At 40.7% G+C, this 24,823-nt stretch overlaps 1 protein-coding gene across 1 annotated transcript in view; it reads left to right on the plus strand.

Annotated features, from left to right (window-relative positions):
- The window catches only part of MFS3 (major facilitator superfamily transporter 3), a 378,032-nt gene that overhangs the window by 160,822 nt on the left and 192,387 nt on the right, over positions 1–24,823 (plus strand). Inside the window, exon 3 of the mRNA XM_070086892.1 lies at positions 16,839–16,939. Within this exon, the coding sequence (XP_069942993.1) occupies positions 16,862–16,939 (78 nt within the window). The 5' untranslated portion in view covers positions 16,839–16,861. The remainder of the gene's footprint in view (positions 1–16,838; positions 16,940–24,823) is intronic.

A 24,823-nucleotide genomic window follows, 5' to 3' on the forward strand; every position in this document is an offset into this window, starting at 1 on the left:
GGGTAACGTTACTGTGTTTCAGTTTTTATGCCTACTTAAATCATTTTCTGGGAACACTCCTCAAATTGCCTATATCCAGGAATGAAAGTCCTCGTCATCCAAAAGGATATAGTTAAAAAAAAGCCTAGCCGCGTTCGCAGGGTAGTGAGGAGTTGAGATGTGAACCAGTGTTGTTGTAGACCTTTAAGAGGCTGGTACACAGTCACTTTCAAACTCTTAAGGTTGCTTGGGTTTGTAAAGAGAGTAGCAGCCTGTTCCTGGTCTAGCAAGTAGCTGGTCCAGCGTTACCAAGAAACTTGCACTCATAAATTGTATCTTGGTAGTGGTGTAATAGTATCTTGGTAGTGGTATAACAGTATCCTGGTACTGGCGCAACAGTATTCTGATGGTGGTGTAAACGTATCTATCACCTGGTATTCGTGCAACAGTACCCTGGTAGTAGTGTAACAGTATCCTGGTAGTGGTGTAATAGTATCCTGGTAGTGGTGTAACAGTATCCTGGTAGGTGTAACAGTATCCTGGTGGTGGTGTAACAGTATCCTGGTAGGTGTAACAGTATCCTGGTGGTGGTGTAACAGTATCCTGGTAGTGGTATAACAGTATCCTGGTACTGGCGCAACAATATCCTGATGGTGGTGTAAGGGTATCATGATCCTGGTATTGATGCAATAGTATCATGGTAGTAGTGTAACAGTATCCTGGAATTGGTGTAACAGTATCCTGGTAGTGGTATAACAGTATCCTGGTACTGACGCAACAATATCCTGATGGTGGTGTAAGGGTATCTATCACCTGGTATTCGTGCAACAGTACCCTGGTAGTGGTGTAACAGTATCCTGGTAGTGGTGTAACAGTATCCTGGGTAGTGGTGTAACAGTATCCTGGTAGTAGTGTAACAGTATCCTGGTAGTGGTGTAACAGTATCCTGGTAGTGGTATAACAGTATCCTGGTAGTGGTGTAACAGCATCCTTGTAGTGGTATAACAGTATCCTGGTAATGGTGTAACAGGATCCTGGTGGTGGTGTAGGGTATCATGATCCTGGTATTGGTGCAACAGTATCCTGGTAGTAGTGTAACAGTATCCTGGTATTGGTGTAACAGTATCCTGGTAGTTACATAAGAGTATCCTGGTAGTTACATAACAGTATCCTGGTAGTTACATAACAGTATCCTGGTATTGGTGTAACAATATGCTGGTGGTGGTGTAACTATCCTGGTATTGGTGTAAGAGTATCCTGGTGGTGGTGTAAGAGTATCCTGGTATTGGTGTAACTACATAACAGTATCCTGGTATTGGTGTAACAGTATCCTGGTGGTGGTGTAACTCGTGGTATTGGTGTAACTGTATCCTGGTGGTGGTGTAACTCGTGGTATTGGTGTAACTGTATCCTGGTGGTGGTGTAAGAGTATCCTGGTATTGGTGTAACAGTATCTCGGTAGTGGTGTAACAGTATCTTGGTAGTGCTGTAGCACTTAGTATCCTGGTAGTGTTGTAACAGTATCCTGGTAATGTTGTAACAGTATCCTGGTAGTGTTGTAACACTCAGTATCCTGGCAGTGTTGTAACAGTATCCTGGTAGTGTTGTAACACAGTATCCTGGTAGTGGTATAACAGTATCCTGGTAGTGGTGTAACACAGTATCCTGGTAGTGGTGTAACACAGTATCCTGGTAGTGGTGTACCAGTTGTTGTAACAGTGTCCTGGTAGTGGAAGTGTTGGAACACGCAGTATCCTGGTAGTGTTGTAACAGTGTCCTGGTAGTGGAAGTGTTGTAACACGCAGTATCCTGGTAGTGCTGTAACAGTGTCCTGGTAGTGGAAGTTTTGTAACACGCAATATCCTGGTAGTGTTGTAACAGTATCCTGGTAGTGGTATAACACTCAGGATCCTGGTAGTGGTGTAACAGTATCCTGGTAGTTGTGTAACACAGTATCCTGGTAGTGGTGTAAGAGTATCCTGGTCTTGTTGTAACAGTGTCCTGGTAGTGGAAGTGTTGTAACACGCAGTATCCTGGTAGTGTTGTAACAGTGTCCTGGTAGTGGAAGTGTTGTAACACGCAGTATCCTGGTAGTGTTGTAACAGTGTCCTGGTAGTGGAAGTTTTGTAACACGCAGTATCCTGGTAGTGTTGTAACAGTGTCCTGGTAGTGGAAGTGTTGTAACACGCAGCATCCTGGTAGTGTTGTAACAGTGTTCTGGTAGCGGAAGTGTTGTAACACGCAGCATCCTGGTAGTGTTGTACCGGTGTCCTGGTAGTGGAATTGTAACACGCAGTATCCTGGTAGTGGAAGTGTTGTAACACGCAGCATCCTGGTAGTGTTGTACCGGTGTCCTGGTAGTGGAAGTGTTGTAACACGCAGTATCCTGGTAGTGGAAGTGTTGTAACACGCAGTATCCTGGTAGTGTTGTAACAGTGTCCTGGTAGTGGAAGTGTTGTAACACGCAGTATCCTGGTAGTGTTGTAACAGTGTCATGGTAGTGGAAGTGTTGTAACACGCACTATCCTGGTAGTGCTGTAACAGTGTCCTGGTAGTGGAAGTGTTGTAACACGCAGTATCCTGGTAGTGTTGTAACAGTGTCCTGGTAGTGGAAGTGTTGTAACACGTAGTATCCTGGTAGTGTTGTAACACTGTCCTGGTAGTGGAAGTGTTGTAACACGCAGTATCCTGGTAGTGTTGTACCGGTGTCCTGGTAGTGGAAGTGTTGTAACACGCAGCATCCTGGTAGTGTTGTACCGGTGTCCTGGTAGTGGAAGTGTTGTAACACGCAGTATCCTGGTAGTGTTGTAACAGCGTCCTGGTAGTGGTGTTGTAACACGCAGTATCCTGGTAGTTGTAACAGTGTCATGGTAGTGGAAGTGTTGTAACACGCACTATCCTGGTAGTGCTGTAACAGTGTCCTGGTAGTGAAAGTGTTGTAACACGCAGCATCCTGGTAGTGTTGTACCGGTGTCCTGGTAGTGGAAGTGTTGTAACACGCAGTATCCTGGTAGTGTTGTAACAGTATCCTGGTAGTGGAAGTGTTGTAACACGCAGTATCCTGGTAGTGTTGTAACTGTCCTGGTAGTGGAAGTGTTGTAACACGCAGTATCCTGGTAGTGTTGTAACAGTGTCCTGGTAGTGGAAGTGTTGTAACACGCAGTATCCTGGTAGTGTTGTAACAGTGTCCTGGTAGTGGAAGTGTTGTAACACGCAGTATCCTGGTAGTGTTGTAACAGTATCCTGGTAGTGGAAGTGTTGTAACACGCAGTATCCTGGTATTGTTGTAACTGTCCTGGTAGTGGAAGTGTTGTAACACGCAGTATCCTGGTAGTGTTGTAACAGTGTCCTGGTAGTGGAAGTGTTGTAACACGCAGTATCCTGGTAGTGTTGTAACACTGTCCTGGTAGTGGAAGTGTTGTAACACGCAGTATCCTGGTAGTGTTGTAACAGTGTCCTGGTAGTGGAAGTGTTGTAACACGCAGTATCCTGGTAGTGTTGTAACAGTGTCCTGGTAGTGGAAGTGTTGTAACGCAGTATCCATATAGTGTTGTAACAGTGTCCTGGTAGTGGAAGTGTTGTAACACGCAGTATCCTGGTAGTGTTGTAACAGTATCCTGGTAGTGGAAGTGTTGTAACACGCAGTATCCTGGTAGTGTTGTAACAGTGTCCTGGTAGTGGAAGTGTTGTAACGCAGTATCCATATAGTGTTGTAACAGTGTCCTGGTAGTGGAAGTGTTGTAACACGCAGTATCCTGGTAGTGTTGTAACAGTGTCCTGGTAGTGGAAGTGTTGTAACACGCAGTATCCTGGTAGTGTTGTAACAGTGTCCTGGTAATGGAAGTGTTGTAAAACGCAGTATCCTGGTAGTGTTGTAAGTGACCTGGTAATGGAAGTGTTGTAACACGCAGTATCCTGGTAGTGTTGTAACAGTGTCCTGGTAATGGAAGTGTTGTAACACGCAGTATCCTGGTAGTGTTGTAACAGTGTCCTGGTAATGGAAGTGTTGTAACACGCAGTATCCTGGTAGTGTTGTAACAGTGTCCTGGTAATGGAAGTGTTGTAACACGCAGTATCCTGGTAGTGTTGTAACAGTGTCCTGGTAATGGAAGTGTTGTAACACGCAGTATCCTGGTAGTGTTGTAACAGTGTCCTGGTAGTGGAAGTGTTGTAACACGCAGTATCCTGGTAGTGTTGTAACAGTGTCCTGGTAATGGAAGTGTTGTAACACGCAGTATCCTGGTAGTGTTGTAACAGTGTCCTGGTAGTGGAAGTGTTGTAACACGTAGTATCCTGGTAGTGTTGTAACAGTGTCCTGGTAGTGGAAGTGTTGTAACACGCAGTATCCTGGTAGTGCTGTACCGGTGTCCTGGTAGTGGAAGTGTTAACACGCAGTATCCTGGTAGTGTTGTACCGGTGTCCTGGTAGTGGAAGTGTTAACACGCAGTATCCTGGTAGTGTTGTACCGGTGTCCTGGTAGTGGAAGTGTTAACACGCAGTATCCTGGTAGTGTTGTACCGGTGTCCTGGTAGTGGAAGTGTTGTAACACGCAGTATCCTGGTAGTGTTGTACCGGTGTCCTGGTAGTGGAAGTGTTAACACGCAGTGTCCTGGTAATGCCGTAGTAAGTTAAAGGAAGGAGAGAACTTGTTACTTTATTCATCAGGAAACAGAACAGTTGTGTCTTGATAAGTTTTAATCACTCAGATGACCCAATATTGAGTAGTACGTGTCTACAATGACTTAAAATCTACCCGATGCCAAGTCGCTCTTGCCTTAGTCTGTGTAAATCAGTCTTGGGCCTACCGTTTTCTCCTGGCTAGTCATTACTTCTCTTGACTGCTTACCCCTCCAGGAATTTTCCTTGATGCTGGTGAGGGGCTCTTGATTTAGGAAATTGGATCTTTGATCCAGTTCCCTGAATTGAGCCTGAATACCTTCCATCCCCCCCACATGTTCTGTATAATCCTACGGGTTTAGCGCTCCCCCATGATTATAATAATAATCTTGATTGCTTATTTCCTATATTTACATACGTCTGACTGACAATAACGAAGATACATTAGGAGGTTCCTTATGTCTGACAGCTGTTTATATCGTAGTTCCTTAAAGCTCTGGTATCTTCATACACACTATTAAACTGGAGAATGGTCTACATTAAGAACAATTTGTCACGTTTATTCGTTTCTCCTGTCTCCCTTCTAGCCTTAACATGGCAGTATTGTTTTATACTAGAAGCTGAAGCCTGAACTCCGGAAGCCTACATTTATCACTGCTAGATAAGAGCTTCCATGAGTGCTGGCCAAACAACTCTTGATCTTATGTGATGGCAGGAGCTTAGCCAGGTCATACTTTTAAAAAATAATGCAGCATAATATTTCCTTATTAACAATAATATAAGGTTTCCTTAGGTAAAAATTAATGTTTCTGGGTTAGATTACCTCGCATATAGCGTGAGCATAGATTACTTCATCCAAGTGATTAGACTATCCCAGGGACTAAGCGAAACTACATTATTCTAATTAGTACTAATGAAGCGTGGTGCTAGGCTACATTAATATGGTGCTACGCTAGTCAACCTCAATTTGGTTCTTGCCAATACTTAGTTATACATGTACATGGAGGTAGTCTTTAACACGGAGTCTGGTTTGATTACATCAATAATAGTCCTGGCCAGTCTACATGGTACTAGGATATAACACAGTACTAATGTTAGTCTTCTTCAATATGTCCCTGGCCAGTGCCACTTTTGTATAGTGAAAGGCTTACAACATTAATACGGTGCTAGGTTAGACTGTTTCAGTATGGTCTCAGCCTAAACCATTTCTACGTTTAGCTAGACCATTGGTTGAAATTCAGCATCGGATACGACCTTTGAATATGAACATTAGAACGAAGAAAAACTGCAGAAGGCTTCTTGCCTGCTCTTACTACGCAGGATCAACTCACAACCACTCATATTGGCCCGGCCAACTAAAGCCACCCAAAGTTCTCACCCTGTTGAGAATTTGGCCTTACCAGCTAAGATATAATTATATAATGAACACTTAGCTGATAAATGACAGCAAATCGTCTACACAGCCGTCCCTGCAGACGAGGTCTAGATGCTGTCGAAACCATCACAACAGTGGGCTGTCAAGAGATACAAATTGTAAGTATTTTACCCCTAGGGGGTGTTATGTCAGCATATTTCATTCGATGATGGCTGACATACTTACTTGTTTGGACTCAAAAGTCCACACCTTACTGCCGATTATAGGTTGATTACAAACTCCTTGTGACTCAAGAATTGCGCAATCCCCCGATCTACAAGAAATTCGTAACATACCTTGCTCTTTGTAACGTGAGCTATGGTGTTCTCAACACCTTCGACAGATATCGGTGACTTGATAGAAGCTGAAGTGTCCTTGGATGTCCACGTCTTCCATTGTCTAGGATACGCACACTGGTACACTATGTTCCACAAGCTTTGTTTTATTGTTCACAATGTATCACAAGAGAAGCTGATCACACTTCTCTGAAGTGTTTGTGTTAGAGACACTTTGCTCACACTAACGCACAGATCAGTGTTCTTTGTTGGTTATCCTGGCGTCAGTGTTACTCGTAGTAGAGTCAAAGTTAGTCTGCCCGACGCCCCAGCGCTCCATGCCGTCACTGCCCTAGCACAAAAAAAAAAACGCTGACCTCGTAGCTTGCATCCTTGTCAACTCCTCGATGAAGCAAAGCAGAATGTTTGTTTCTTGCTGTCTTAATCATAGACAACAATGCACTATCTTTACTATGGTAATAAAGTGGGAGCAGGATTTTCCTTAATTGTCCTGCTAAGTAAGAGATGTACTGTCTCTTATAAAAGTACACGTTGCAACACCCCTGCAAGGATCAGAGGTCACTTGATTACGCATACGACATCTGTGATCAATTACTCACTCTAGCAGTAAACAAGACGCTCGCCCCTTCTGAGTGGCCCCTCAGGGCTGAAAGGGGCTGAAGGGGGCTGAAGGGGGCTGAAAGGGGCTGAAGGGGGCTGATACCCCCCTCCTGGAGAAAATTTCTCCACACTGGGGGGCGGCGGAGGTTCGCTGCAGGTGAACTATTCATCACTTAACATTAATTTGATTTTCTCACTCGCCACCACTGCTGCTTGTCTTTTCTGAACAGCTTTAGTCTGTGTGGTTTCTGGAGAATCACTAATTTTGTTTTCAACACTGTGTAATTCTAACGGCACTAGTTTATTTATTGTCCGCTTATTCACTACACCTTTGCTCAAAACATCAACTGTCCTGATGATTCCATTTGCATCAGGATATATGGTCACAATTTTTCCAAGTGGCCATTGGGACCTCGGACCATCATTGTCAATAATCACTATGTCACCAGGTCTTAAGGACTTATGATTTTCAGGAACACCAGCTCCATAGAAGTGTTCTCTCAATGAGGTGAGATAGTCTTCTCGCCAAATTTTCTCCCAACGTTCAATCACTTTATTAAGGTGTTTGAATTTACGTCTGAGTTGCTCAGGTTCGAAATAAGTAGGATCCTCTATGATTTCTTTATCATTCATGGGAGGAACAGGTTCGAGCCTTCTGCCATGGAGTAAATGAGATGGACTTAACACTTCTAAATTGTCCAGATCATCGGTAACATAAGTTAGAGGTCTGTTGTTGACTCTATTTTCTATTTCAGTCACAACTGTACGGAATTCTTCTAAGTCTATTCTCTGACGATGAAGAGTCTTCCTTAAACAACGTTTTACAATGCCGATCATTCTTTCATAAAATCCGCCGTGCCATGGAGATTTAGGAGGAATGTATCTCCACCGACATCTGCGTTGATTCAGCATCTGTTGTACTTCTGGTTGATCAAAGATCTTGCTTATATAAGCAGCACCAGCAACAAAGTTCGTTGCATTATCTGAAATCATCAGTCTGGGACATGCCCTTCTGGCTGCAAACCTTCTGAATAATTTGATAAAAGTTTCAGCAGACATGTCAGTGGCTACTTCTAGATGTACTGCTCTAGTTGTAGCACAAGTGAACAAACAGATGTACACCTTGATGGGAACTTTGTCAACTGTTTTGGTTAAAATTATTGGTCCAGTGTAATCTACACCTGTCACCTCAAATGGAGTGACATGACAAACTCTTTCAGAGGGATATGGAGGTGGACCTGGATACTGACATACTCGCATATCGTAGTGACGACAAGTAATACAGTCCTTTATTTGTTTTTTCACACTTTGTCGACCTTGAGGTATCCAGTAGGATTGTCGTATATGACAAAGTGTGTCAGCTACCCCACCATGTAACACGTTACTGTGGGCGTTTTGCACAATCAGTTTTGTTAGCCAATGATTCTTGGGGATCAATATTGGATGTATGGCTTCTTTAGGTAGTGAAGAATTATGAATTCTTCCTCGACATCTTATAATCTTTTCTGAGTCGAGATAAAGTCCTAAAGAATTAATCATGACAGGTTTCTTTGGGGATTTATCTTGTGTTTCTAGAAATTTATATTCTGTAGAGAAAACGTCTTTCTGTATTAGTTTCACCCAGTATTTAATGGGTTCAAGATATTCATAATCAGGTTTAATTCCTTTAATGAATTTAAAGACAAGAGCTGTAACTCTTAAGAGTTTACCCAAAGATGAGTAATTAGATCCATCAATGACTATTTCTGTTGTGTCTGCAGTATTTACACAACTTATTTCTGCTGTGTTCAAGCAGACTGCTTCTTCTGGCATAATGTGAGCTTTTTGCTGAGGCCAGTTATTTTCATCAGAGAGCCAGTTCGGTCCGTGGAGCCATAATTTATTATCCACAAATTTCTTGAGTGGGACACCACGTGACAACATGTCAGCTGGATTCTCTTGGGTAGAGACGTGAAGAAAGAGATAATCTCTCTGCATCTCCTTTATTTCTGCTACTCTGTTCTGTACATAGACCAACTTACTCTTATTATTTCTTAACCACTGGAGAACTGCTTCATTATCACTCCAGATCACGGTTTTCTCAATAGTGAGATGATCAAGTACTTTGTTGAGATAGACAGCTAATTTTGTACCTACATAGAGTGCTGTCAGTTCCAATTGTGGTACTGTTCTGACCTTCAAGGGTGCTACCCTGGCCTTTGAAGTAATTAGTGTACTTCCTTCAGCATTACTCATGTAAGCTACAGCGCCATAACCTCTGGTTGACGCATCACAGAACACATGTAATGTGTAATTGTTTCCCTCTTGACCTATTTGTCTGGGAAATTTAATTTGATGAAGTTGCTTAAACTCCCTGGATATTTCATCCCATGCTTGACTCATTTCTAGAGGCAAGTTCTCATCCCATCCAATTTTGAGTTTCCATGCATCTTGCATAAGCATTTTACCCTTTATGGTAATTGGTGAGACGAGTCCTAGAGGATCAAAACATTGTGATACCTCTGACAGTAAACTACGTTTAGTGAGTGTACTGCATGATTTATTGTTTATCCTTTTGAGACTCAGAGTATCTTCCTGTGTGTTCCAATTAAGTCCCAGCATATTGTTGCAATCAGGAATTTCAGTTTCAGGGAAATCTTCTTTGATAAGTTCCCTTAATTGCCTTGAATTTGTATTCCACATCCTTAGAGGCATATTTGCTTCTTTCATCTCCTTGTTAGCTTCTCTGTATAAGGATTTCAAATCCTCCTCTTTATTCACAGTACCTTGAAGATTGTCCACATAGAAACTTTTCTTTAAGACTTCTTTGAAGGGACTTTCAGATTTCTTCAAATGTGTATTTAGAGTAGCTTCTAGTAAGAATGGAGAGGATGTTGCACCAAATAATACTGATTTGAAACGATAAGTTTTCACAGGACTTTGAGGATCATGTGGATTTTCAGGCCACAAGAATCGAGTATAATCTCTATCTATTTCTTGTAGTCCTACTCTCAAGAAAGCTTTGGAAATATCAGCCGTGTAGGCATATGGGTTTGTGCGAAATTTCATAAGCACGTCTCCAAGCTTCTCAGTTAGTGAGGGTCCGGTCATCAGACAGTCATTAAGACTTGCTACATCTTTATTTGCACGTGCGCTGCAATTATATACAACACGTAGTGGAGTGGTTTCAGAATCTTTTCTGACTCCATGGTGCGGGAGATAATGAGCGTTTGTCTTCAACTTATCTTCGACTATTTCCTCAATGAATTTATTGTCCAACTGTTCTTGTATGATATTATCATAGACAGTCAGTAACTCTGGATTCTTCCTGAGCTCATGTATTTGTGCTTTCATCTGTCCGAAAGCCATGCGATAATTGCTAGGCAGATGTGGTGGATTTAATTTCCATGGTAACCTAACCCAATACTGTCCATCTTTATATTTGACAGTGTCCAAATATTGGTTATAAGTCTGAGACTCTTGTGGGCTTGGTTTATTTACATCAATACCTATCGCATCTAAATCCCACAACTTATCAACTGGTTCATTCATTTCTTCCAGTAATGATAATTTTTGCTGTAGTACATGATCAGCGGTTATTCTCGTAACTAGTACATTTTCCACTGAATCAATATCAGCTTCTTTCCCACTTTGAGAGGGAATGGGACCACATATCATGTGGCCTCCTGCTGTTTTCAGCAAGTGAACATCATGTTTACTTACTATATTTTGCACAAAACAGTGATAATAATCACTTCCAATGATTAAATCAATTGGACTAATTGTGTCCGTCTGTATGTCAGGACAGGCTAACTTGACCTTAGCTGCTTTCAGTGCTGCAACTGTTTCTTTTAATCCCTGGATCTGCACAGACTTAGGCAAATCATCTACTACCACAGCTTCTACTGTCTTTTTCCTGTTTCCTAGACCAACAGTGATTCTGGCTAGGTCATATGTCTGTTTACCAGAATTGTGGAAAAAACCAGCTATATCTAACTGTATTTTGGCATAGGGTTGTTTATTCAGTTTCTGCAACACTGTTCTTCTTATGAAGGACCTTTGTGAGCCTTGATCAAATAGTGTTAGCACATTGGTTTTGTGTAATTTATTAGATAACTCAACTCGAGCTATCGGGAGAGCAGTTGCTTTAAACTTATCTCTCACATTTAATGCTGTTGCTTGTTGACTTCCTGATTCTGTGGAAGTCTGCTGCTGTTCAGCAAAATTATTTGGGCATAATGCTGTATGATGCATACCCTTGCATTTAAAACACTTCTTCAGTGAGCATTTTCCTCCCTTGTGTTCACCTAAACACTTGATGCATCTTTTCAGCTGATGAACACGTTGTTTACGTACCTCCATTGATGTGTATTGAATACAATACTGTGCCCAATGTGTTCCATCACAAAGTACACATTTTGGAGTACGTTTATGTATGACAGTTTGTTTACTGTCTGTTGTATTCACAGCTTGATAAATGCCTATATGGGATTTCCCATTATGTGGTTTAGTGGGAGTAGGTATACTCTTTTTATACTGAGTTGAAGGTTTATTATCCACTGAATTTGTGGATTTTTCATCTTGTCTCGTTGCTTGCATGCAGGAAACTATTGTTTGTAAACCATTGCTAATTTCCTCACAAGTGAAATAGCGTTTATTGAACATAATATTTAATCGTTCAATAGTTTGTGGTGACAACTTATCTTGTACAATACCACTGATAAACCAATCACATTGTCTTAGGTCATATTTAGCACCTAGAGATATGAGACTATTGTCTAATGTAATTCTAAATGCCTGTAAGTCTGAATAACAATGTTTGGGTGGCTTCAAGCTTGATATTAAGACTGCATGTCTAACTCTAGCCTTGTCATCATCAAAGTAATTGTCTGCTAAGACACGTAAGGCTAGTTGATAATTGCCTTTAACCACCGGAAATGACTTAATCAGTTCATAGGGTTCTCCCTTCACAAGACATTTAAGGTAATTGAACTTAGCAATCTCATCTATGTCAGTTCGTGAATTTACTATGGATTGAAAACCACTAATGAATTCTTCATAATTATGACCTTGGAAAATAGGTAATGACAATGTCGGTAAGCTTGGTAATGGGACACTTGTTGTTGTTACAGGTGTAACAGGTGTTTGACCACCAGTTACAGTAGGTCTCTGTGACAGAGTTTTACGGCAGATAGCCTGTACTCCTGTCCACCTTAATTGTTGATCACTAAAAGTATCCAAAACATTTTTAATTTCATCTTCAGATGGATCTGATTCAAGAAATTTATTTTCATAATGTGTATAGTCTGAATTAATTATTTCCAGACGCTGTGTAAATAATTCAAACTTGACCTCAAGATCATCAAAATCTATGTTTGTATCTTGAGTTAATCCTAGACAGACTGAAATTAGATTTTCTAATTGTGTAATCTTAGTCTGTAAAGACTGAAACTGAGTTTTCAAACAAGCCATTTTAATGGTATACTGAAAATTCTAGCACCACACTTAGAGTGTTTAAAAAACACTGTACTGTTATAGACAGCTGAGTTTTTGTTATGCTTAAGTCAGCAATAATCGAGTCAGACACTACTGACCCACTAAGCTTAACCTCAGGGTCAATGACCATAAGGGTACAGGGTACATGTGTCTGGTGTTTATGGCTTGTGTGCTGTGTCAGCCTGCCCACGATGATTAATCGTAAATAACGATGTTATACACTTCATTCACTATACACTATAAATGTCACTGTATAACTGTAAATCACACGTGAATATTACTTACACATATATAAATTTCACTGTTAATATATATTTGAAAGCTTACACTTTATATATAAGTTCCTTTAATATAACAGGTAGATCTATAAGAAACAAACTTTAACACAATCTTGTCTCTTAATTTCTGTCTATAAACATTATAAACACTATGTGTATATACACTCACACAAGCATCATCACTTGGGTTGTGTTGTTGTCTTTAGTCAGCAATTTCTCCAGATTGGAGCAGTGGTTGCAGGGTGTGGGTGAGTCACCCAGCTCCCGTTTTCTTTGGGTGTCCGCTGGGTGAGCGCCCGTTTTCCTTTGGGTGAACGCTGGGTGAGCGCTCGTTTTCTTTTGGCTGCCCATTCTCTGTGATTGAGTCTGGAGGGACTCATTTATACTGATTTATATTGTAAAACACTAGTTTTACAGCTTTTTTCGAAGGACCTTGGCTCATAGGTTATTTGTACACTGTAGTACAACATATTTGGACCACAGTGTGGTCTTTATCCGGTTCGAAGGACCAAAGCTCTGTTGAGAATTTGGCCTTACCAGCTAAGATATAATTATATAATGAACACTTAGCTGATAAATGACAGCAAATCGTCTACACAGCCGTCCCTGCAGACGAGGTCTAGATGCTGTCGAAACCATCACAACAGTGGGCTGTCAAGAGATACAAATTGTAAGTATTTTACCCCTAGGGGGTGTTATGTCAGCATATTTCATTCGATGATGGCTGACATACTTACTTGTTTGGACTCAAAAGTCCACACCTTACTGCCGATTATAGGTTGATTACAAACTCCTTGTGACTCAAGAATTGCGCAATCCCCCGATCTACAAGAAATTCGTAACATACCTTGCTCTTTGTAACGTGAGCTATGGTGTTCTCAACACCTTCGACAGATATCGGTGACTTGATAGAAGCTGAAGTGTCCTTGGATGTCCACGTCTTCCATTGTCTAGGATACGCACACTGGTACACTATGTTCCACAAGCTTTGTTTTTATTGTTCACAATGTATCACAAGAGAAGCTGATCACACTTCTCTGAAGTGTTTGTGTTAGAGACACTTTGCTCACACTAACGCACAGATCAGTGTTCTTTGTTGGTTATCCTGGCGTCAGTGTTACTCGTAGTAGAGTCAAAGTTAGTCTGCCCCACGCCCCAGCGCTCCATGCCGTCACTGCCCTAGCACAAAAAAAAAAAACGCTGACCTCGTAGCTTGCATCCTTGTCAACTCCTCGATGAAGCAAAGCAGAATGTTTGTTTCTTGCTGTCTTAATCATAGACAACAATGCACTATCTTTACTATGGTAATAAAGTGGGAGCAGGATTTTCCTTAATTGTCCTGCTAAGTAAGAGATGTACTGTCTCTTATAAAAGTACACGTTGCAACACCCCTGCAAGGATCAGAGGTCACTTGATCACGCATACGACATCTGTGATCAATTACTCACTCTAGCAGTAAACAAGACGCTCGCCCCTTCTAGTGGCCCCTCAGGGCTGGGCTGAAGGGGGCTGAAGGGGGCTGAAGGGGCTGATACCCCCCTCCTGGAGAAAATTTCTCCACATATTGCATGTGCAGGAAACGTCCATATATATTAGTGCGATCACTGAGACATGGGACGTGGTTTGAATACTTGAGACATGCCAGTGGAAGGCCATATTCTAAGGTTTAAATTATTCCGCATTTGAACGATGGGTTGGGGTGCCGCTATATATATCAGAAAACAAGAATTGTTGCATCAAAACATTTTCAAGCTGATGGAAGAGACAAAATCTATCTGTGGAGAATTTCTCCAAGGACATGAACAGTTGGGTTTGAGAGTGATGTATCTATTCCCTGACTTAGAGTGGAGTCAAGAGAAATTGATTAAGAACGAGATCATTAAGGTTTCAATTCACGAAAATGCAGAAATCTTTGTAAATTTTAATTTCAGCCAAATAGACGGAACTCTGACTGGAAGGTTAACCAGGATTGTTTTTCAAGAAGTTTGTGACAATCAACTGGAGTTAATAACCTGTAATGTAGACAATACAGAAGAACTTGGCTCAAGTGATTATAAATGATAACTTATAAAATGACACAGTATTGTAATAAGTATTGTAATAATAGGAGTAATGAAAGATAGCTCTCAAATTATCGCTAGGCAGATTGCATTGGTCTCGCAAGAACGTAGAAATACTGTAACAAGCCTATTGGTCCATGCTAGGTGAGTCTAACTCGCACCTACTAATGTATATGTTCAACCTATAGTTAGTGGGATTGCCAGTGTGATATTTTTCCAAGCTTGGTACAAGAGGGTCAAGTTACATATACATGTATTCCTTTAGGGAATTTAAATCAAACATGAATGACCTTAAGTGAATAAACAATAGACTCAAACATCTCTTGGGTGAAAAGTGAGACAGTTACAACGAGTCACATGAGGTGAAAGTCGTCTTACTGAGCAACATATTCATTTTAAGAGAGGCAAAAAAAAAAAAAGAGAACAAGGAAAGCCAAAAGAGATTATGAAATTAAGATTGCCAGAGAATCAAAGACCAATCCTAAGAGATTCTTTCAGGCATATAAAAATAAGATTAGGGGAAAAGATAGGTCCACTTAAATGTAACTCAGGCCAACTTACTGTTAGTGACAAAGAAATGTGCATTATTTTCAGCACTTACTGCCCCTCTGTTTTTACCCAAGAGGAGACAAACAAAATTCCAGAAATTATTGTTCTGGTCAGGAAGTAGTATCAGCAGCAGCAACTGTGTTATGGCAGGTTTATGTAGTATCAGCAGCAGCAACTGTGTGATGGCAGGTTTATGTAGTATCAGCAGCAGCAACTATGTAATGGCAGGTTTATTGTTTTAAGGAGGATTCTTGCTAATACAATGTAGATCTTAATCAAAATGCGATAAAGATCTAGAAGTTCTGGTTAACTAAATAATCTAAACGTACAACAAGACTGCATAAATGTTCGCAATAAATCTAATAGAATTTTTGGCTTCATATCAAGAAGTATATATAATATCCTTAGGTTATGCTTCAACTTTATATATCTTTGGTTAGACCTCATTTACATTATGCTGCTCAGTCTGGTCTCCATATTACACCATAGACATAAATGTGTTCGAAAATGTAGAGAGAATTGTAGGGGAGATATTACTGAATTATACAAATGGAAAAAAGGAATAAATAAAGGGGATATACATAGCGTTCTCAAAATATCTGACAAAGACAGGACTCGCAGCAATAGATTTAAGTTGGAGAAATTTAGATTTAGAAAGGATATTGGGAATTGCGGGTTTGGCAACAGAGTTGTAGATGAGTGGAACAAACTCCCGGGTAGAGTCATTGAGGCAACAACTTTGGGCAGCTTTAAATATAGGTCGAACGAGAACATGAGTGGGTGTGGGTGGGTGTGACTTGAACCTGCCTACCATGGCCCAGTAGGCCTACTGAAGGCTTCCTTCCTTTGGTTTTTACATAAAAGAACACATTGTAAGAAAAGTAATAAATATTTTAAATTCATCGTAATACTTAACATTTGGTGTAGGTGTCAGAATATAATGTATGTTAAGTGGCTGATGGGAAGTGTAACAACTTCTATAATGTAAAGTTTATAATGTATGGAAGTAATGAGTGTAATTGTTGATAATGTTGCACATGAGTAAATACAATGCTCAAGAAACATATTAGCCATGTATCTTATACAAGATACATACATCTTGTATAATGCATCGCGTATAATTGTATTTCTATGGTAAGGGTTCATGATTCATGGAACTGAAGGTACTTTTCCCTTCCTTGGATCAAACCAGATATCGCAAGCACTGTATGACCCCTGCAAATAAGCGCTTTTCTTCTATTATACAAATTGTTATTATTATCTAATTTAAAAAGTAACCATGAACTCAAAATGACCTCGTGGTGTCCGGAAAAAAATCACAGGAAAAAAATCACAAAAGTCAAAATTTTGGCTAGGAAAAAAGTCACATTTTATTTAGGTTAGGTAATGAGTTTCTTCCTCTTTACCTCCGTATCTTATCTAAGTCAACATTACTCCGCCACTTAAGCCGCCACTAAAAGCCTCCTTATCAAATTTCATATTGACATTACATTTTCAGGAAACAAATGTGACCATCAAGTAACATGATGTTGTTTGGTGTACAGAGTTTAACATGTGTTGTCTTACACAGGTTTCATCCCGGCCCGCTGGATCATGGCAGTGCTGGGGTGTGTAGGATTTATGATCGTCTACGGTCTTAAGGTCAACCTCAGCGTCGCTATCATAGCTATGGTGAGTGCCACTTGTATTGAGTGTAACATAGCTATGGTGAGTGCCACTTGTATTGAGTGCAACATAGCTATGGTGAGTGCCACTTGTATTGAGTGCAACATAGCTATGGTGAGTGCCACTTGTATTGAGTGCAACATAGCTACATCAGCAGTGTGCTCCTACCTTACTCTCTATCATAGTTACAGTGTGAGAACATTCACAAGGTGTTGCTACGCTATTCCGTATGATAGTTACATAGTGGGAACACTCACAGTTTGATGCTGCACTGTGATAGTTACATAGTGGGAACACTCACAGTTTGATGCTGCACTGTGATAGTTACATAGTGGGAACACTCACAGTGTGATGGTACACTGTGATAGTTACATAGGGGGAACATTCACAGTTTGATGCTGCACTGTGATAGTTACATAGTGGGAACACTCACAGTGTGATGGTACACTGTGATAGTTACATAGTGGGAACACTCACAGTGTGATGCTGCACTGTGATAGTTACATAGTGGGAACACTCACAGTGTGATGGTACACTGTGATAGTTACATAGGGGGAACATTCACAGTTTGATGCTGCACTGTGATAGTTACATAGTGGGAACACTCACAGTTTGATGCTGCACTGTGATAGTTACATAGTGGGAACACTCACAGTGTGATGGTACACTGTGATAGTTACATAGGGGGAACATTCACAGTTTGATGCTGCACTGTGATAGTTACATAGTGGGAACACTCACAGTGTGATGGTACACTGTGATAGTTACATAGTGGGAACACTCACATTGTGATGCTGCACTGTGATAGTTACATAGTGGGAACACTCACAGTGTGATGGTACACTGTGATAGTTACATAGTGGGAACACCCACAGTTTGATGCTACACTGTGATAGTTACATAGTGGGAACACTCACAGTGTGATGCTACACTGTGATAGTTACATAGTGGGAACACTCACAGTGTGATGCTACACTGTGATAGTTACATAGTGGGAACACTCACATTGTACTACTACACTGTGATAGTTACATAGTGGGAACAATCACAGTGTGATGGTACACTATAATAGTTACTGTTACAAAAAACGCGATTCTAAAAGCTTAGAGATCTCCAGTGAATACTAGAAAGGACTGCCCTTCTAGCATCCAGCCTGTTACTGGGTTTTCGTAACAAGTAGTCAGTATCCTTGTCCAATTATCCATAAAAATTCAGTATTATTCAATAGTGCTTTAGGATTACAACTGGTAGGCTACTAACTAGAGAAATTAAAATTTAATAAATTTATTAATCATTAAGTTGTCTAGAGGTATATTATCTAATTAAATTAAACAGCAATCAAAATAAAATCAATCTCTCGAGTTCAATATTATTGTGCTGAAAGCACATATCACATTTATAATTCTTAAGTACCGTCTGGTACATTAACATTTAATAAGATATTACAAATATGTACAAATAAGTTTGTGTATGCGTGTAAGTGCTCTAAGTAGTTCACTATGTCTCACGACTCGACTAGACTTAAGCAAGTGACTGACAAAGTCCTCAAATAAAAAACTTCTTGACTGACTGGCAACCAGAACAGTCTGCTTGAACAATGAAAAGAATGCTAAGCCCAATAGCCATATAACAAGCGACTGAGACACAATCAGGATCAAGGAGATAATATAACGACACTGAGCAGGGACCATCAGCAGATCCTCCACAAAAGTTACAAAACTCCCATACTACTGAATCTAAGTTCAGCATAGGAAAAACCCTGACTGTGACAATACACAGAAACCAGTACAAAATTAGGTCAGAAGCTATAGCTAAGGACCTGAGATGTTTAGAGTGTCTAAGCGACACACAACCTCAGTACAACGTCGAAAATCACTAAGTCTATACAATGTTCTGTGAACAGAGTTCTACAGAACTAACAAGAATAATGAGACAGACAATCTGTCCAACCACCAAGCGAGTCTAGAGCAGACTGAATACTTCAAGAGAGGTGAGGACACCCCCCCCTCGATCACGTGATAGCCCCGTGGACAGCACAGCTCAGAAGCTGGCAGTATAACGAGCGACAAGCGATAATTACAGTAGTTTGACAATCAAGACTTGAACTGAGCACATATTATGTACATCCTAACAACATAAGTCAAATAACAATATAACAGTCAAATAATAATATAAAGTCATACATTTACGATTTAGCTATTATCGCAAATATAAGCAATATAAAATTAAATGAAAAAGTAATATACATCATATATATACATAATAATCATTGTAACCCATTCAGGGGTTGCAACACCCCCCCCCCCAACACGACAGACGGTCGCACTAGGAGTTGCATTAATGTCTTTCACATTATTACTGATTACTCACATCAATACAATTTAATATAAATATTAATCAAAGTCTCTCTTGTGCCAAGCACCGCTACAATTTCACAGCGTCCATCACTAGGATATGCCCCTAGTACTAGGGCAGTACACAGTATCGTATCTCTGCATACTCGTGGTTATGTACACCAGTGTAGAGACAGGATAGCGCAGATGAGTAGGGCACGTTGAGGCTCTATCATAGTAGAGGAGACTGCATTCCACTCTTAAGTAGTGGTTGTGGAATGCGAGGCAGTATGAACATCTGAGTATGAAACAGCTTAAGGTGTGTAGTGAGGGGGGGGTCTGCGGCAGGACAGTGTTGTGTCACGCAGTACATCACCGCACCACACTACCCACTCAACACTCAGCTTGTCTCCTCCTCACACAACAATACTGTGAATACATAAATATAATAATTAGACATGACATGAGTATATATAGTTAATATGGGCTGGAGGGATTAAGTTACTTTACTGAATTTGACATAGCAAGTAACAAAAGGTATTTGGGCATAAAATTACGTTAATTTTAAATGGGGAAGTGCCCAAATACTCGTCAAAATGTTCCCAGGACACCACAAGAGCTAGAGCATAATTTTTCTGGTGTTGTTTGAGCTTAGATGAATAGTAACATATAGGATGGAGAATATCAGTGGATGTTGACTGTTGGAGCAGCACAGCGCTCACTGCATAACCACTCGCATCTATATGTAAAAAGAAGAGAAGATTCAAATTAGGTCTCTTCAACACAGGAGCAGAGGATAGCAAACGTTTCAACCATTTGAACGAGTCTGAACAATCTCTAGTCCAGGTGAACTGAACTTTGCTACTAGTAAGCTCAGTGAGCGGAGCTGCAATCTGAGAAAAGTTTGGACAGAACCTGCGATAATATCCTGCCATACCCAGGAATCTCTGTACTCCTTTCCTATCCTGTGGCACTGGAAATTCAGAAATCACACGAACCTTAGCCTCAATAGGAGCAACCTCACCTTGGCCGATACAAAAGCCTAGATAGGTAATCTTGGCTTGACCAAAACTACATTTAGCTAAGTTAACAGTGAAGTTGTAGTGCGCCAGTCTCTCAAACAATGCTCTGAGATGCATCAAGTGCTGTTCCCACTCATCACTGTACACCACTAAGTCGTCAAGGTAGGCTTCTACTCCTTCTAAGTTGTGGGTCAACTCGTTCATTATACGTTGGAATGAAGAAGCCGCGTTACATAGGCCGAAGGGGGTGACGAGGTAGTTAAACAATCCATTTTGAACAGTAAAAGCAGATATTTCTTGAGCACGTTCAGTAAGCGGGACTTGATAATAGCCTCGTAAGAGATCTAAACGACTGACAAGCTGGGTTCCTGACACACGATCAATAAGGTCGTCAATGCGAGGTAGAGGATAACCATCAGGCAAGGTGACAGAGTTCACTTTCCTGTAATCAGTGCACATCCTGAAACTACCGTCAGGTTTAGGCACTAAAATACAGGGAGATGCCCATGGACTTTTACTGTGCTCAATAAGTCCGTGAGATAACAGAAAATCAACCTCTTCTCTCAATGCTTTATGCTTTGTTGGACTCATCCTATATGGTGATTGCTTAATGGGTGATACTCCCTGTACATCAACGTCGTGTACACCCAGAGTACAACGTTTAGGAACATCACCGAACAATTCAGGGAAATGCAAAATCATGTTTTTAATATCACCAGCTTTATCAATTCCAAGGTTACTAAGAAAATCGTCTAGTGACTGTAGAGTCACTGAATTTTCTAAATGCACCTCTATACCTCTAGAGATGTCAGGTAGACTGACGTTTTCTTCCTCTGTCCTAGGAAGAATAGAAGTAGTAGGTAGAGGACTAGCGTAGTATGCCTTAAGCTGGTTAACATGGTACACATGATTAGATTTCTTTTTCCCAGGCGTACGTACCAAATAATTTACGTCGTTAAGCTTTTTCAATACTTCCAGGGGACCAACATACCTGGCTTGTAGAGCATGACCTGGTATTAATTTCCGAGCCATCACCTTCTCTCCTGCTTTAAAAGAATGAGAGACAGCACGCTTGTCATAATGTTGCTTCATTCTAGCTTGGGCTGAAACTAGGTTTTTCGAAGCTAGCTCTCTAGCGGCTGTCAAATGTTGCATTAATGAAGGTGAAGTACTCAATGATGGATTTGATTTTCCTGTCCACACGTCTTTCAACACTGCGAGAGGACCACGCACTTGGTGTCCGAATATTAATTCAAACGGATTAAATCCGAGACTTTCTTGTTCACTTTCTCTCATAGCGAACAGAAGAAAAGGTATACCCTCATCCCAGTCTCTAGAAAAATGTTCACAATAAGCTCTCATCATGGACTTCAGTGTCTGATGAAATCTCTGTAGAGCACCTTGTGACTGTGGATGATAACTGGTTGAAAGTACAGACTTTATTCCTAGGTGGGATAATGCTTCTCGAAAGATCTTAGAAGTGAAGTTAGATCCCTGATCTGATTGTATCTCTCGTGGCAATCCAACCTGGGAGAAAAATTTCATCAGCGCTCTCACAATTGCACAAGCATTAATTTTTCTCATAGGAATAGCTTTGGGATAGCATGTTGCAGCGTCCATAATAGTAAATAAGTATTGGTTTCCTAGTTTGGTTCTAGGCAAAGGACCAACACAATCAATAATAAGACGTGAGAATGGTTCACCATGCACAGTGATAGGAATGAGAGGCGCAGGTGGAGGTGAGTGCGCTGGCTTGCCTGTCACTTGACACACGTGGCAACGTCGCACATGATCAGCAACTGTTTCCTTCATCTTTGGCCAAGTAAAATGTTTTGCCAGTTTACCGAGTGTCTTCTTGACACCCAAATGTCCTCCTATGGGACTATTGTGAGCAAAATCAATGGCTTGCTCACGAAATGTATCTGGTAACACTACTAGATGCTTGACTGTGGTGGAAACACTATCAGCTGACAACTTACATGTATTTTTCTCCATCAGTACACCGTTACTATAATAGTAACAATTATCGAGATCCTTTGCTTCACTCTCAGTAACTGCTATATCTCTCAGTTTTTCCAGTGACTGATCAACAAACTGATCCTTGATTAAATCATCATGAGTTAGAAATTTAACGTCAGTTGTATCCTGACTAGGTTGATGACCGGGGGGAGTCAGTGTTAATGATCCTGGGCGCAGAGCGTCACTAAACAACATATTCAACCCCAAATCATCGTCATCAACTAACTCAACAGGAGACAAGGATGGTTGTTGAATCTTTGACATAGCTCTTGTAATTGCGCTGAGAGGAAATAAAATAGGCTTCTCTCTACAAGCTTCAATGGCATAATTATCATCAGTGTTGTTATCAATCACAAGTGGTTCTTTACATATACCAGCATGAAGGATATCGTTCCCTATCAACAAGTCCACTGACCTGATGGGAAATACACCACTGGATATACCCACTGAAATATAACCAGTATAATAGCTTGTTTCAATATAAACTTTGTGCAGAGGCACTTTTATAACAGCCCCTCCAAAGGCTTCTAACAATACATCTATCTTGCAATAGGTATTGTCAGTTATGGGCAGTACATCTTCTCTTAATAACGTGAGATAGCTGCCAGTGTCTCTGAAAGTAATTATCTCAGTTAGATGTGATTCGTCAAATCCTATTCTACCTCTTGAAAAGTAAGGACTCATCGCTGAACGAATCTTTTCGTCAGATACACTTTCTGACGCTAGTCATCTATCCTGACTAACATTATCTAAAACAGTAGGATAAGAGGAATTGCTAGGATTTTCGTGCTTGGAAGAGGATACGACTTGAGTGGGGGCGCCAGTCGCACGACTGTTTCTCGTATCTCTTTCTAACTTATAGCAATACTCTCTAGTATGTCCTTTTCTGTTACAATAGGTACATTTAACTTTCTTCTTCTCGATATCAGATTTCTGTCTAGCCACAGAGACAGATTCAGGATTGTGAGTTTTCCTTGTAAAGGTACGAGAAGTTACAGTAGCAGGTACATCAGGCTGGCAATGAGCAGCTGATTTAGGTTGCCAACTTCTAGGACAATCTTTAGTTACCTTGTTTCTTTGTGTTTTAGTACGTACAATTTGTGAGAAATATCGTAATTGTCTGCTAATGCTGCAGTTTCCAGAATATCTGAGGTAGTATGGTCGATCAGATATTCTTGTATGTCAGCAGGCATACAGTTGTTAAACTCTTCGTGTAGTAACAACTGAACAAGACTGTCGTAGTTGTTACACTTGGCAGACCTACACCACCTCTGAAATGCAACTTTTTTCTCACGAGCAAACTCTACACAAGTTTGATCTTGTCGTCGTTGTAACGTACGAAATGCTCTTTGATAACTTACAGGTAACAAGTTATACGTCTCTAGAATTGTTTGTTTGACAGCATCATAACTAATGTACTTGGTAAATGGCAAAGCTGCAGTACAGGTTTGAGCTCTTCCCGTCAAAGCAGTATGCAACAATGTTGCCCAGTGCTTACGTGGCCAATTCATAGCACGTGCCTGGTTCTCAAACACATCAAAATATGTGTCTAAGTCACTTTCAAAAAACTTAGGAACCATGGATGCAGCTTTCTGCACATTAAATGTATCCTGTGATCTATCAGTCTGTTGTCTTAACAGACGAACATTTTCTCTTTGGAAATCTTCTTCGTTCAATTTCCTCTGTGCCTCTATTTGTGCAGTCTGCAACATAAGGAGGCGTTCAAACCTCTCAAACTGTTCCTGAGAGATAGGACCAGTGGGTAATGGAGGAGTAGGGAAATTAACATGGTCTGGACAGTCCTTAGGTCGGACACTTCGTCCAGCCGTCTCTAGAGAGTCTAGATCTGGTCTAGGATAAGTAGATACAGGTGTATCATACACAGTACTAGCGTGAGGCTTAGTCATACCAGCTATACTCTGTACTAATGTGTCAGTGAGGGAAGGCGTGAGCGAGAACTGAGCTACACTAGGCTCGGACACTAGGCTCACTTCTGCCTTAGTTACTCCTTCTAAGTAATCAAATAGAGTCATACTTCCCAATTGTGACACTAGACTTTCTGAATCTGAATCATAATCAGACATCTCTGTATGAGCAGGAAACAATATATCTTTAATTAACGCTCTGACAGTTTCTGCGGTGTAATTCCTGTTATACGTCACACCGAGATACTTGGCTACTTGCCAACACGTCTGAAGTTTTAATGTGCTTAACTCAGACAAAGTCAGAGTATCAATTAACTGTTTCACTTTGGTATACATCACGAAAATAATTGTACTACGAGAGAGTGATTATGGGAAACTATAATCCTAATAGGAATTTTAGTGTTGGTTGTCTTAGAGCTAGAACTCAAACAGTATTTCCATCTCCTTGGATCAAGAGACTCAGTCAGGTACATACATCCACCTGGTATGTTGTACAAGACTAAACTCAAAGTCTTCAGATTAGGAAAGTACTCAAAGTGTTTGATCATAGAGTTACTAATATGTCAAACTGGACAATTTCTCCAACACCTT

The sequence above is a fragment of the Cherax quadricarinatus genome, chromosome 20 (genome assembly GCF_038502225.1).
Source record: "Cherax quadricarinatus isolate ZL_2023a chromosome 20, ASM3850222v1, whole genome shotgun sequence".
Lineage (NCBI taxonomy): Eukaryota > Metazoa > Arthropoda > Malacostraca > Decapoda > Parastacidae > Cherax > Cherax quadricarinatus.